The 12,193-nt window shown below is 40.4% G+C and overlaps 1 protein-coding gene across 3 annotated transcripts; it reads right to left on the minus strand.

The window, feature by feature from the left end:
* Positions 1 to 910: 910 nt before the first annotated feature.
* Positions 911 to 12,105, minus strand: SAAL1 (serum amyloid A like 1). 3 transcript variants are annotated; one of them, XM_083714132.1, is made up of 13 exons: positions 11,734 to 12,105; positions 9,485 to 9,649; positions 8,661 to 8,774; positions 7,667 to 7,750; positions 6,837 to 6,916; positions 5,524 to 5,583; positions 4,991 to 5,106; positions 4,099 to 4,282; positions 3,417 to 3,502; positions 3,115 to 3,315; positions 2,501 to 2,697; positions 2,053 to 2,145; positions 911 to 1,845 (listed from the first exon to the last, which is right to left on the minus strand). In XM_083714132.1, exons 2-13 carry the CDS (start codon positions 9,608 to 9,610, stop codon positions 1,753 to 1,755), a joined length of 1,434 nt encoding a protein of 477 aa, XP_083570258.1. In that variant the 5' UTR covers positions 9,611 to 9,649; positions 11,734 to 12,105; the 3' UTR covers positions 911 to 1,752. The 3 variants fall into 3 exon arrangements, with proteins under 3 accessions (XP_083570258.1, XP_083570259.1, XP_083570260.1); XM_083714133.1 differs by having other exon boundaries at positions 11,554 to 11,754; XM_083714134.1 differs by lacking the exons at positions 6,837 to 6,916; positions 7,667 to 7,750; positions 8,661 to 8,774; positions 9,485 to 9,649; positions 11,734 to 12,105 and adding an exon at positions 6,181 to 6,775 and having other exon boundaries at positions 5,524 to 5,790.
* Positions 12,106 to 12,193: the final 88 nt, after the last annotated feature.

A 12,193-nucleotide genomic window follows, 5' to 3' on the forward strand; every position in this document is an offset into this window, starting at 1 on the left:
TTAAGGTAAATAGATAAAATACAAACTTCAAGCTTCACAATTAAATTACTACTGGTCTTGCTTTGTTGAAATCAGTGTGCTACTGCCTTTGGATTCTATAGATTGCATCCTATGTGCATTGAAGGATATAAGGATACCTACCCTAAATATTGTCAGCTTGTTTTGTTTGTAGTAACTACAACAAACTGAACTCTGAAGCATGGTCTGGGCTGCAGCCCAATGATAACTGCATGCTTTTCCTGTGTGAACCTCTAGCTTCAATCTACAGCATCTTCAGTTAGAATACATGACAGCTGCACATAACAGGCACATCTAAAAAAATTACCATGTACCCCCTGAAATCCACAACATGCAAGGCAGGAGCATGTTGTTCAGAACATGTGTACATCTCAAATGTACAATTTGGAGTGCTACAATTGCACAAGAAAGCCATAACTACAATAGTGACAATTTATTATTTCATCACCATCATTGCTATAAAAACAGCATGTTATGTATCACTAATGGCATCTAATTAATTGTTCAGTGTCTGACCTGCTCAAAAGCAATGCACTGCTTTACTATTATGATAGCGAAATGCAATGATGCCTAAAACTGGCATTGTAGCATGGAGAAAACAGAGCATGGCAACCATATAGAATCCAGTTATTCATTAATTCTCTTGTAATTGATATTTCCATTAACAGTTAAGTTTTTTTAAAAAAATCACTTTATGACAGCATGTTTTCCACCTTGCATACAAAATGACAGCCATTTGAAGAATGACATCATGATTATTAGTGCAGGAGAGAAGCATTCTGCTATTCACATGGCAAACCTATGTACTCTCTATACAGCAGAATTAACATTAGGATCATATCTGAGGTGCCAGCGGTTTGTTTTTTAAGGATGTACCAATAATGAGTACTAATCAGTTACAAAATCAGTTTTATTAGGTACAGTTAATTCATTCTGGATATTTGATACTACATACTTTAGGGTCGCTGAGGAATGTTATGTCCTTAAATATAACCGACATAAATCCCATTTGTGGGCTCTTAACCTCTCACAGTTTCTTCGCACATAAGCCTGTTATATGCCTTCCAAAGATGTGACCAGTGTGTGGCAAAATAAACTGTGATAAAGGCGTACATTTTTGTCATCAACAGTCACCCCACACAAGACACACTTTTTGGAGGCTCCTTAGAGGGATTGTCCATTGACACAGGCATACCTGCCTTACTGGACAACTGTTCACTGTATGAACGACACCCCCATCTCCATGATGCAACTGCACCAGAGGAAACAGCGCCCTTCCTTACGCCAGCGAAGAGGCAGAAAACCCGCCCTAACCCCTTGGTGGCCATCGCCAAGGCAGCCATGTTTTCCGCCTTTCAAGCTTCTGCTGCAGAAAACGCACAGACCCAACAGTTAACTTTTAAAAACTACATACAAACTGTTTCAAAATAAACGAAGCATCTTCAATTATTTTGTCAATTAAGTAGAGACAAACAACCTCAATGGCTACTAACAAATAAAACTACGCTTGCACTCCCCCTCAAGTACAGTACTTAGAACTGCAGCTGGAAAACAAGTTCTCCTAAAGTCTGTGTTGTATGTCATTCTCCACTGCTTCCATTCTTGCTTTATGAAGGTGTTCATCTGAGTTTCCTTGCAAAGAAATAATGCACACTTCTTTATTATTCACATGTTGCTTTCTTAAAACAGGAATGAATAGATTCCAAATCTTCCTGTAAAAAAATTAATATGCTCCTATGCCTGAAGTCTCAAGCTTGGGAATGCTTTTCTTAAGTTGTCAGCAAGGACCTGATCGGCTTCATTCAGCACTTCAAGAAAATTCTCTACCTGTGTAAAATAAAATACAAGTGTCAACAAGTTGAATCAGGTGAACTACAGGAATTGCCAGGCTATTTAGAATGCATCTTGAATAAGATTAATGAACAACTCAAATGGATTATTTAAATCAGGTGTGGCTAACCTTCTTTGGCCTGAGGGTTGCATTTACCTACTGGGGGCAACAGATTTTTGCTTATTTTTAGAGATCATACATACCGGAGAAGAATACAACGGGAGAAGGTTTTTAAACGCACAGGAACATTTCTGTTCATTTAGATGGCTTTGCTTGAGCGCCTCCAGTATGTTTTCCTGGAAACACCGAAATATTATTAGTTCATATAATACTGTGTGTGTGTGTATTTTGTTGCTATCCAGCTGAATGAACATGCTCATATAGTACTGTATAAAATAATAATAAAATGCTGACAATGCAGTTCAAATGCAAGATGACAACAAATTAACATGCTCCCATGAAAAGCTCCACATGATGACAATGCACACATGGAGCCCAGGTGATCAAGAGGTTATTTACCATACCCTGGAAAACATTTCAAAATGAACGCTGTAAGCCATATAAAAGATGATCGTGGGCATCAGTGCACTAGTGATAAAACCAGAGCAGAGACAAAAAGCATGTGAATCTACAGGTTCATATGCCTGTTACCTTAGAAAGTTCCTGAAGCACATTGGACAGTAGTTCACAACAGATGTCCTTCAAGATTTTAAAATGAAAATCCTCCTCAGCTGTTCCCAACTTCTCGGCCTCCTCTGACTTGGGTTTGTTGGAGCTTTCTACAGATCTCTTCCCACATTCATCCATGTTTTGCAAGACTCTAATCAGGCTATCAATCAGAGGCATATCTGACAGGTAAAACAAGAAAAAACTTTATGTACGTATGAACTACCATTTTTGGTAATCTGCCCTAAGTAACAGAGTAATTAAAGGTTTTGAGATGTGAAAGCTTTGATGAAAAATGGAATGTTTCTCTACATACTTTATTATAATGAAAACAATGAACATTCCAAGGATTGAAGGAATTATTCCCCAAGTAAGGAATATAAGACACTAAAAGGGGTCCAGCCACCGAAGCAAATTTGCCCGTACTGGGGAGTCACACAACTGTGGTCTACACAGACATTTGCCTAGATGAACATATACTTTTTCTTATTCCCCATCACCTTGACCTATACCACAACTCCAGACTGCCACTGTTTTCTATAAAAACCTTAGCATCCCTAAAATATTAGCTCTTATGGTAAGTAAGAAAATACACTTGCTTTTCTCCATCTTGATATATTCATGTCTGTGTCCATATATAGTCTGTGAAGCGAAGATGGCTGATAACACAGACAAAGTAGAAGCCAAGACTGTCTTCTGTTCATGAACAACAATTGGTGGATCATCGGGCTGGCAGAGTTCATGACAAAACAGATCATACAGCAAAGTCCAAGTTTCTTTTCCATTACCAGGAGTCTGTACTTCAGAATGGAAAAAAGAAATATCTCATGCAACTTGAAGAAAACGTCTACCAAAGAATTCTTCAAATTTGTTACAATAAAGTGCAACTGAAGCATCCTACCAATAGCTTGAACGCCTTCATCCACTGTGGTGAGCAGCTGTAGGATATGCATATAAACATCAAGCCCTTCTGAACTTTTATCTGTGCTGCAGAAAAGAATTACAAATTATGTTTAGAACTATTACCACCAATAAATCTGTATGTCTATGTAAAGTGAATATTTTTTACAATATTTCTACCTCAGTTCTCAGTCAATTACTCTTAGGGCGGCTAAACTCAAGTAGTTCTTGAGTTTTCATTTCCAGTAATAGTTTGAACAAGCTATTTTTGTTCAGGTGTGTACACTTGTTCCCTTCTTACATGAACAGACTTTCTCCTTTTCTCCATAGGGAAAAAGTCTGCGTGCAGACAGACAGAGGCACAGTCCTCTTAGAAATATGAGTACCCTTGGTACAGTCTTCCTATCGCTTTGGCAGGTAGATCAAGTGTGGACTTTTAAAAAAAATAACATTTGGGCACCCATGAAATGGTACACATATACCCAAAAGCTACTATGCATAACACAGACTAAAACATGTGAGATTTGATTTCAAATCCCCTAAACAATGAGTCTCATTGGGTAACATTGGTCTAGTAGGATAAAATGGGGAGAAGGGAAACTATGTATGCTGCCAAGTGTTGGATAAAAATGTAAATAAGTAGCGCCAATATCACATGCATTCAGATATGGGCATATACATACCAGATTTGTTTTACAGCTTCAAGCAGGCAAGGTACAATTTTGAAATTTGGAAGCTCATCTGGAGAATCATCTGCAGGCTGCTCCACTGACTGACAAGAACCTTTCTTAATCCAGTTTAACATTAATTCTTCATCCAAGTCAAACAACTTGTCGACCACCTCACCTATTTTCACTAGCAACTCCACTGTAACAAAGATCAAATCTCATTTATATATTGATGAACTAATGAAATAAAATTTACTCTTGCTCACTTCTTAGAAAACAACACAAAGAAAACAGTTTCAATTTATTTATTTATTGTCTGGCTTCTTTTGGTGATATCTGTTATTGTGACTTACTTTTAGTGTAAGCTCCTTGAGATCTTATTTATTATTTATTAGTTCAAACATTTCTATACAGCCCCCCACATCTGTCTCAATACAGTTGTAAAGTACATACCTATAACCACTTCCACTTGTGCAAAAAACCACCCAGAACAACACAATGGGGTGAGGGGGTCGTTCCATCTGGAAAACCTGCAATGCTTGAATGGAATGGAACTTCTGACATAGCGCAACATGGAATTCCACCCAAAGGCTGTATTCAAAGTAACACAAAGATAGTTTCATCCACATACACACTGCAGCTTGCCAGACGGAACTGGGTCCCCTCTTACAATCATGAGTGGGAAGGAGACAGCTGTGCTGGTTATGATTACAATGCATTCAGAAGAATTCACCAAAAAGAGTTAAATAGTTATTGATATAACTCAGTTAAAATGCCTGGAACATTTTTCTTAAGAAATATAAAAACATTCAATTGATAAAAGAGTTACTTGAAACATGCTAGCCTTTTCATAAGGAAACAAAAAGTGGCCTGACAGGAGCAATATTCAGATTAATTTATAACATACCATTTGTTGAACTAGACATGATGAAACATACACAGTCATACACTGATGGACTTTGTCGAATTCTTTCCACCCAAATATTGGCCACCTCAGAGTGGCAGAGGCAAGTTAGCAACAACCTAAAGGGGAAAAATCACACTTAATCACACTTAAAAAAGAAAACCAACATTTGGGCTGCAATCTTGGAAGTAAGTCCACTTGAAGTCAATGGCACTTGCTTCTCAGTAGATAGTAATAGGATTGTACCATTAATTTTAACTCCATATGTGTAAATGAGGAATATCTATCAGAGTTACAATAAAAATGAGAATCTGGGATACTGGTATCAGTTCAAATGTGATTTTAGTTAGAAAAGAAAGAATTTGGAAGCCTGAAAGTAAGGCCTATTGTATTCAATAGCTTCCAAGTAAGTATATGTAGGATTGAAGCCTTCATTCATGAAATTAAGCACACCTGCTAATACTTCATTTACATGCACTACAACTCAATACTTAGGGGTAGCTTATGCTATTTTAGTTACTGACAAAATAGCTTACCTGCTTGTTTCGAGGAGAGTAGGGGAATCAGAATCACATAAACGCTGCAGCACCATCTGTCTGAAAAAATGACAACAGATTGAAAATGAGGAGACAGCGAGGATTAATTTCCCATACATTTTTCTGAAATTTTGTCCAGACGTACGCCACCACATGCCACCATCTCCTAAATATACATCTCTAATATTTATAGCTGCAAGAATAAAGAACAAGTAAGCTGGGAGGAATTTCTTTATCCAAGTATAAGATGAAGTGAGACACATATTACTATAAAGATGGGACAATCAGTCATAAAGGGCACTAGCCTACAACTCTGTATTCAAGTTCTTGATTCTTGATTCTTTGTCAACGGCATTTAGACTGGTATTCACTAACTAATTAAAAGAGAAAAATTGTACATAGACAGGAATAGCCTTGCTACTACCTCACAAGTCTGTTGTACCAGCAATCTGCTAATTGTAGAACAGCAGTGATAAGGTCATTGCCAGAGAGTTTGCAAGAAATGCAGGACACTGCCTTATGCAGGATCAGACCATTCATCTGTCTAGCTCAGTACAGTCTAGACTGATAGGTAGTGGCTCTCCAGGGTTTCAGAATGGGGTAGTTCCATCTTGAGGTGCCAAGGGTCAAACCTAGGACCTTCTGTAAGCAAAGCACATGCTTCCCCAGTGACCTATCACTCAAACTGCAGTTGGTGAACCATTCACTCCTTTAAATCTGTGTCATAAAGTACAAAAAGAGGAAGTGTAACTACCAGGAAGTTAGACACTGCTGAAAAACCTCTGTTGGAAAAGGACTGTGCATAGTACAATCTGAATTGTACAAATTTCATGCTCTTTTCCATACTCCCTCCTGTTCGCCTTCAAACTGTTACACTTCAGACATTCAATTCTTTCTCTGTCTTTTCAGACACACTTTCAATACCTCCAAGCTCTCCCTCACCATCCTTCTGCCCTCCCCACACAAATGCATAGAAAACCAGGTCTCAGTCTAGCAGTTCCTTTTCTTACATTTGCTCCATAACTCTTGTGCTTTGACTCTGACTCCTGCCACATCAATGACATTCCTTTCACTAAAACTTTTTCTGTAGTGAAGTCAAAAACTTACAGAGACATCAGACTCCTGCATGCCCTTATTACCAGTCACCCTCTTGTACAGTCTTACAAATGTTCGTATCTTGAATCTGTTTTCCCTCACTCTATAAAGAACATGTCTAGTACATGTGCCTGTCTAGTACTTTAACAACAATTAAGAGTTGAAAGATTTACAGTTTCAAAAACACCGAGAAACCAAGAACAAAGCATACTACTTACCCAAGGTTCTCATGTTTACTAATGGACAGGCATATGTCTTGGCAACAGGCCATATTGCCCAGTATTCCCACACAGATTTCCTGAAATGCCAATATAGTGGGGTTAAGCACATAAAGTGGAGCTTGCCTACAGTCAGCATGAAGTACTTAAGGAGAAAAAGAATGGAGGAAAAGATTGTAGCAGAGAGAAAAATAGTTTCAAGGAATAGGACATGTGTGCTTTGACCCTTGCTTGGTCTTCAGCAGCCATACAGGCTCAGAGCAGAGCAACATTTAGCCATGTCTTCTTCTTTGGCAGTGGCTAGATTCAGGTGCTCCAAGATATTTTGGAAGAACATGAACCAATTAAGTATTCCCAAATAAGAATAAAGTGATTTGCACAGTAACACTGTGTGTTACTTGGTGTGTGTGTGAGAGAAATGTATACTGTCAGGGCCAGAACACAGCAGATCAATGGAAGTTCTGCTTTTGTGAGCCAGCATCTTTGTCATCAGCAAGCTCCCAAATCCATCTGCACCTCATCTTCCTATTTCCTTCCTCCTGGAGGCAAGAAGCTGCACTGCATCATCAACTCCCAGGGGCCAAAAGAATCTGCCTCCACACACCAGCATTTATAATAATATTGTGCAGAACTGTGACTAAGAACAAAACCTGCTGGAAATTGAGAAATAGGCCTTGATTCTATATTGGCTTGTCTACTGGTAGAGCTGAATACCAATTCTTTTCTATTTTGCCTTTCATCTACACCTGCCTACATAAGGCATATGGATCGCATCAAAAAAGCACAATGCATTATTAATAAACAGGGTACAGAGTCAAGAGATGACTTACAGTAAGCCGAGGACTCTTGGACTTGGCAAAGACACCCAAAAATATATCGGGGGCATTAAACTCTTGTAGAAATAAAGCAACATCCTGAAAACAAGAATGGTTATGTGTCAGCGGACGATTATATGAGAAATGAAATTCAGTTCACTTTGAAAAGTAAGGCAGTCTTTCATTCAGATGACCAGTACACATACCCAACTATAAGTAGCTATCTTTTCAGTTCTTATTTATCCAGTGCATTAAAACTTGTCATTTTAGTCCCTCCTACACCAAAGTTAATGATTATCTATAATGATATATCCATTAATAGAAAAATATCCAATTGCTTCTTAAATTAATACAAGATATTAAGAAATTGGTAAGAAAGCCAATAAGGTCCTATGTATTTTGCTGAGCTGGCCCAGATTATTCCCACAATTCCTAAGAACTCCGTGATGGACAGCAGTTTTTCCACACACGTGATACGCAACTTGACCAGCTACAGTAAATTGATATTTCAGAAGGTACTCATCATTCATCTCACATTTTTTAAAAAAATTAGGGCAGGAAAAAAACTTCCAAGACAATATACAATGAGTGAATATCCAGTGTTAGTCACACTCAGAATAGGTCTACAGATTTTAATGGGCCTACTCTGAGCTTGACTAACACTGGATTTTGCTCAAAGAGAGTGCTAACCGATAGCACAAAACAACACAGTCTCGCAACTTACACATTTTAGCAGCGCTGTTCCTAGCCAACAATAGCTATGCATGATTCTTCTTTGACAAGCTTACTGGACACTAAAATATCTAAGGAACAGAAACCAGACGTCTTCCAGATAATTGCAAACCTTTACAGAATATATTTATTTTATTAATTTATAGATATCTTACTCTAAAAAAATTGAAGTTGTTTACAATAAGGCTAACCTTAAACATAGAATAAAACAAAATACATATCTGCAAATATCTACAGATAACAACCACTAAAAATATCCAAATCACTTAAAACATACCTTATCCATTGACATGTCCCATACTTTGCAAATGTCATTTTCCAGTTCTTCATCTAGCTCCAATTGTTCTTCAACATTGTTCAACTCAGATTCATCTTCCTTAGAGCTAACAACCTTCCAAAGAAAAGAAGAACATACTGACAAAGGAACCAAAGTAGCACAATAAGCCATTGGTCTGCTGAAACTCACATTGGTCTGCACTGCACAACTTTTCTCCTGTTTGACCCATAAGTAGCAACTTCTACCCAAATATGAAGTATTACCTCAATACACCACTGTTTAAGTGGCCTGAGTGTGAGCAATACGTTTATCACTAGAAATCAGAAATTATGTTATTCATTATAGCACAAATAAAGCATAACTCCAACAAGATTTTAATTTAATTTCACTTTGCATTTGCACCAGCATGGCAAATTTTAAATTATCACCTGCCCATCTCAGTCCACCCATCTTTACTGAAAGACAAGACTCACTGATGTCAACATGACTTAATTCCAAGGAAGTACAAATAGGACTGCAGCCTTAGAATACACATTTCACAGTTCCAATTGACATCAGCAACCACTGGTTGGAATGGACCTCGAATATCATCTAGTCCAACTCCCTGCAATCAACAGATCAAGCATTTACTTAGACAGGGCTTCTTCCCATCTATTTTTACCTGCTGATTTATACATTATATGTTTTATAGATTACATATTTTTCACATATATACACATTCATTTTAAAAGCTTCTAAAACTAGACATTGTACAATTCAAACATATTGTTTGTTGCCCTCATATCCAGTTTGGCCATGAGTGGTTTCATGCGTATGCAGCATACCTCAATTAGTTTTGTAAGGACACTGAAAAACCAGTGTTTGCTGTAAACTGTATTTCTGATAGAATCCCCAGGAACGACGTCCTCCTCCTCCTCATTGCTGGAAGGGGGTGATGGATTCCTGTCCATATTTGAGTAACACAGTCCAACTGCCAGATCAACAGATTTCTAGAAGTGAGCACAAACAACAGTAAAATATTTTTAAACCACAAAGGCTCATCCCAGCACTTATTATTCCTTAACAGCTGTCCATGGATGAGATCAATATGTTTTATATCCAAAAGATACATGCATATGTGCCTCCATTCATCCAGAAACAAAGCCTAGCAATCGCTTCCTCTCAATTAAAGCCTTAAAAAATGTTTTGTTAATGTGCACGGCAATCACACTGTGGGTTTTAAAAATTAAAGTACAGTGGTACCTCAGGTTAAGTACTTAATTCGTTCCAGAGGTCCATTCTTAACCTGAAACTGTTCTTAACCTGAAGAACCACTTTAGCTAATGCGGCCTACCGCTGCTGCTGCGCTGCTGGAGCACGATTTCTGTTCTCATCCTGAAGCAAAGTTCTTAACCCGAGGTACTATTTCTGGGTTAGCGGAGTCTGTAACCTGAAGCGTATGTAACCTGAAGCATATGTAACCCGAGGTACCACTGTACTGGGCACATGAAGTGGGGAGGTGGTCCTTTGGAACCTAGGAAGCCTTTCAATTAAAAAAGAAACAAGGCCAATTCAAATGCTGACACACCTGCTGACAAATCTACTGCATTTATTCAAATCTAATGCTCATCTTTTTTGGCCAAATTATGCTGCGAAAATTAAGGTGCGCATTAGATTCAATGGCACATTTACTGTACATTTGCCCGGAAATACTTTTTTTGGTTTCAAGGTTCTGAAAACTGAGGTGCCCATTAGATTCAATGGCAAATTAAAGGTAAAGGTACCCCTGCCCGTACGGGCCAGTCTTGACAGACTCTAGGGTTGTGCGCTCATCTCACTCTAGAGGCCGGGAGCCAGCGCTGTCCGCAGACACTTCCGGGTCATGTGGCCAGCGTGACAAGCTGCATCTGGCGAGCCAGCGCAGCACACGGAACGCCGTTTACCTTCCCGCTGGTAAGCGGTCCCTATTTATCTACTTGCACCCGGGGGTGCTTTCGAACTGCTAGGTTGGCAGGCGCTGGGACCTAACGACGGGAGCGCACCCCACCGTGGGGATTCGAACCACGACCATGCGATCGGCAAGTCCAAGTCGCTGAGGTTTTACTCACAGCACCACTCGCGTCCCCCTAATGGTGCATTAGACTCGAGTAAATACGGTACATCTTGTGGGATGTGGTGCTGGGCCTCCCACCAGCACACTCTTTCCCATAGGACATAATATGAAAAGCACACAAAACACGGACACAGAAGACATGTATTCACCTATCCTTCCCGGTTCTTCAACAGCTCTTTGAATGAAAGGCAGTGTACCTAAACCAAGCATAGGCAAACTTGGCCCGCCAGATGTTTTGGGACTACAACTCCCATCATCCCTAGCTAACAGGACCAGTGGTCAGGGATGATGGGAGCTGTGGTCCGAAAACATCTGGAGGGCTGGGTTTGCCTATGCCTGACCTAAACCCTGCGTTTTACATAAGTTTGCTCCGTTTTTAACTTTTAAATGTGGTTTTTACTGTGGAGTTTTGTGTATTTTTGTTGCAAACCGCTTTGCTACTTTTTAATGAAACAGCAGCATATAAATACTGTATTTGTAAATAAATGACGGTCCTGATCTGCCCCATTGGATCTGAAGCTCGCAACATCTATAATCTATTGAGAGGACTACCTAGCAATTAAATAACATTTCCAAACAATCCCTTGGATAGGGCATCTCAAGGTGCAAGTAAAAAAGAACAGAGAAGAACAAGAGGGCACCACTATGATGATGAGCGCCAGCTCTAACCATTAAACCAGGCGGCTCCTAGGGCTGGCGCCCACCCTGAGCCTTATTCATCCTTCTCTCTCCCTCAAAGCGCGGGGGAAACTATTTAAACCCAAGCAATCAAGATGAGAGCTTTCTCTCTTTTTAAATCACCTCACGTGCTTCCTCGCCTGAGCCCTAACACTGAAAACACTTTCCGGGGATCAGATTAAGCCCTGGCAAGACGCCCTCGCCCCCCCCCCCCCGCTAGACCGAAAACCAGGGCAGAATCCGCCCCCTCAGCAATGATTCCCACAGGAGCCGCGATATATCCCGAGCGGCGACACGAGGAACCTTGGCTCGCCGCCGCCGCGTCTTCCGCTTCAGCCCCGACAAGTTCAGGCCGTCCGTGGGAGACGCGCGGCCGCCGCCGCCGTTGTTTACAGGCCTCCCCGTCCTTTCCCGCCTTCTTCCTCTCTCGGCCAATGAAGCAGCTCCAAGGATGGGAGGAGGAGGATGGCGGCAAACTTTCGTAGGCCCTCGGAAACTGAGGCGGCTTCCGCCAGGCCCTGGAGGTGCCGCAGGCCTTGCCTCTCCCTCCGCCCGGAATGGAGAGCAGCCACACAGCCTCGCCCTCACGAAGCGAAGCGCCCCCGGGCGGCGGCCTCTCGAAACGCCCGGCAACGGGTGGCCTCGGCGTCCCTTTTTAATAATAAAATTTCCCTTTCCCCGCAAAGGCTTTTTTTTTTTTAACTACACCCAATGATGGTGCACGTCCTCGTGCGAATGGAACTGTCGGGTCGAGAAAGGAGTT

Source organism: Podarcis gaigeae (genome assembly GCF_964106915.1).
Source record: "Podarcis gaigeae genome assembly, chromosome: 1".
NCBI classification, from domain to species: Eukaryota; Metazoa; Chordata; class Lepidosauria; order Squamata; family Lacertidae; genus Podarcis; species Podarcis gaigeae.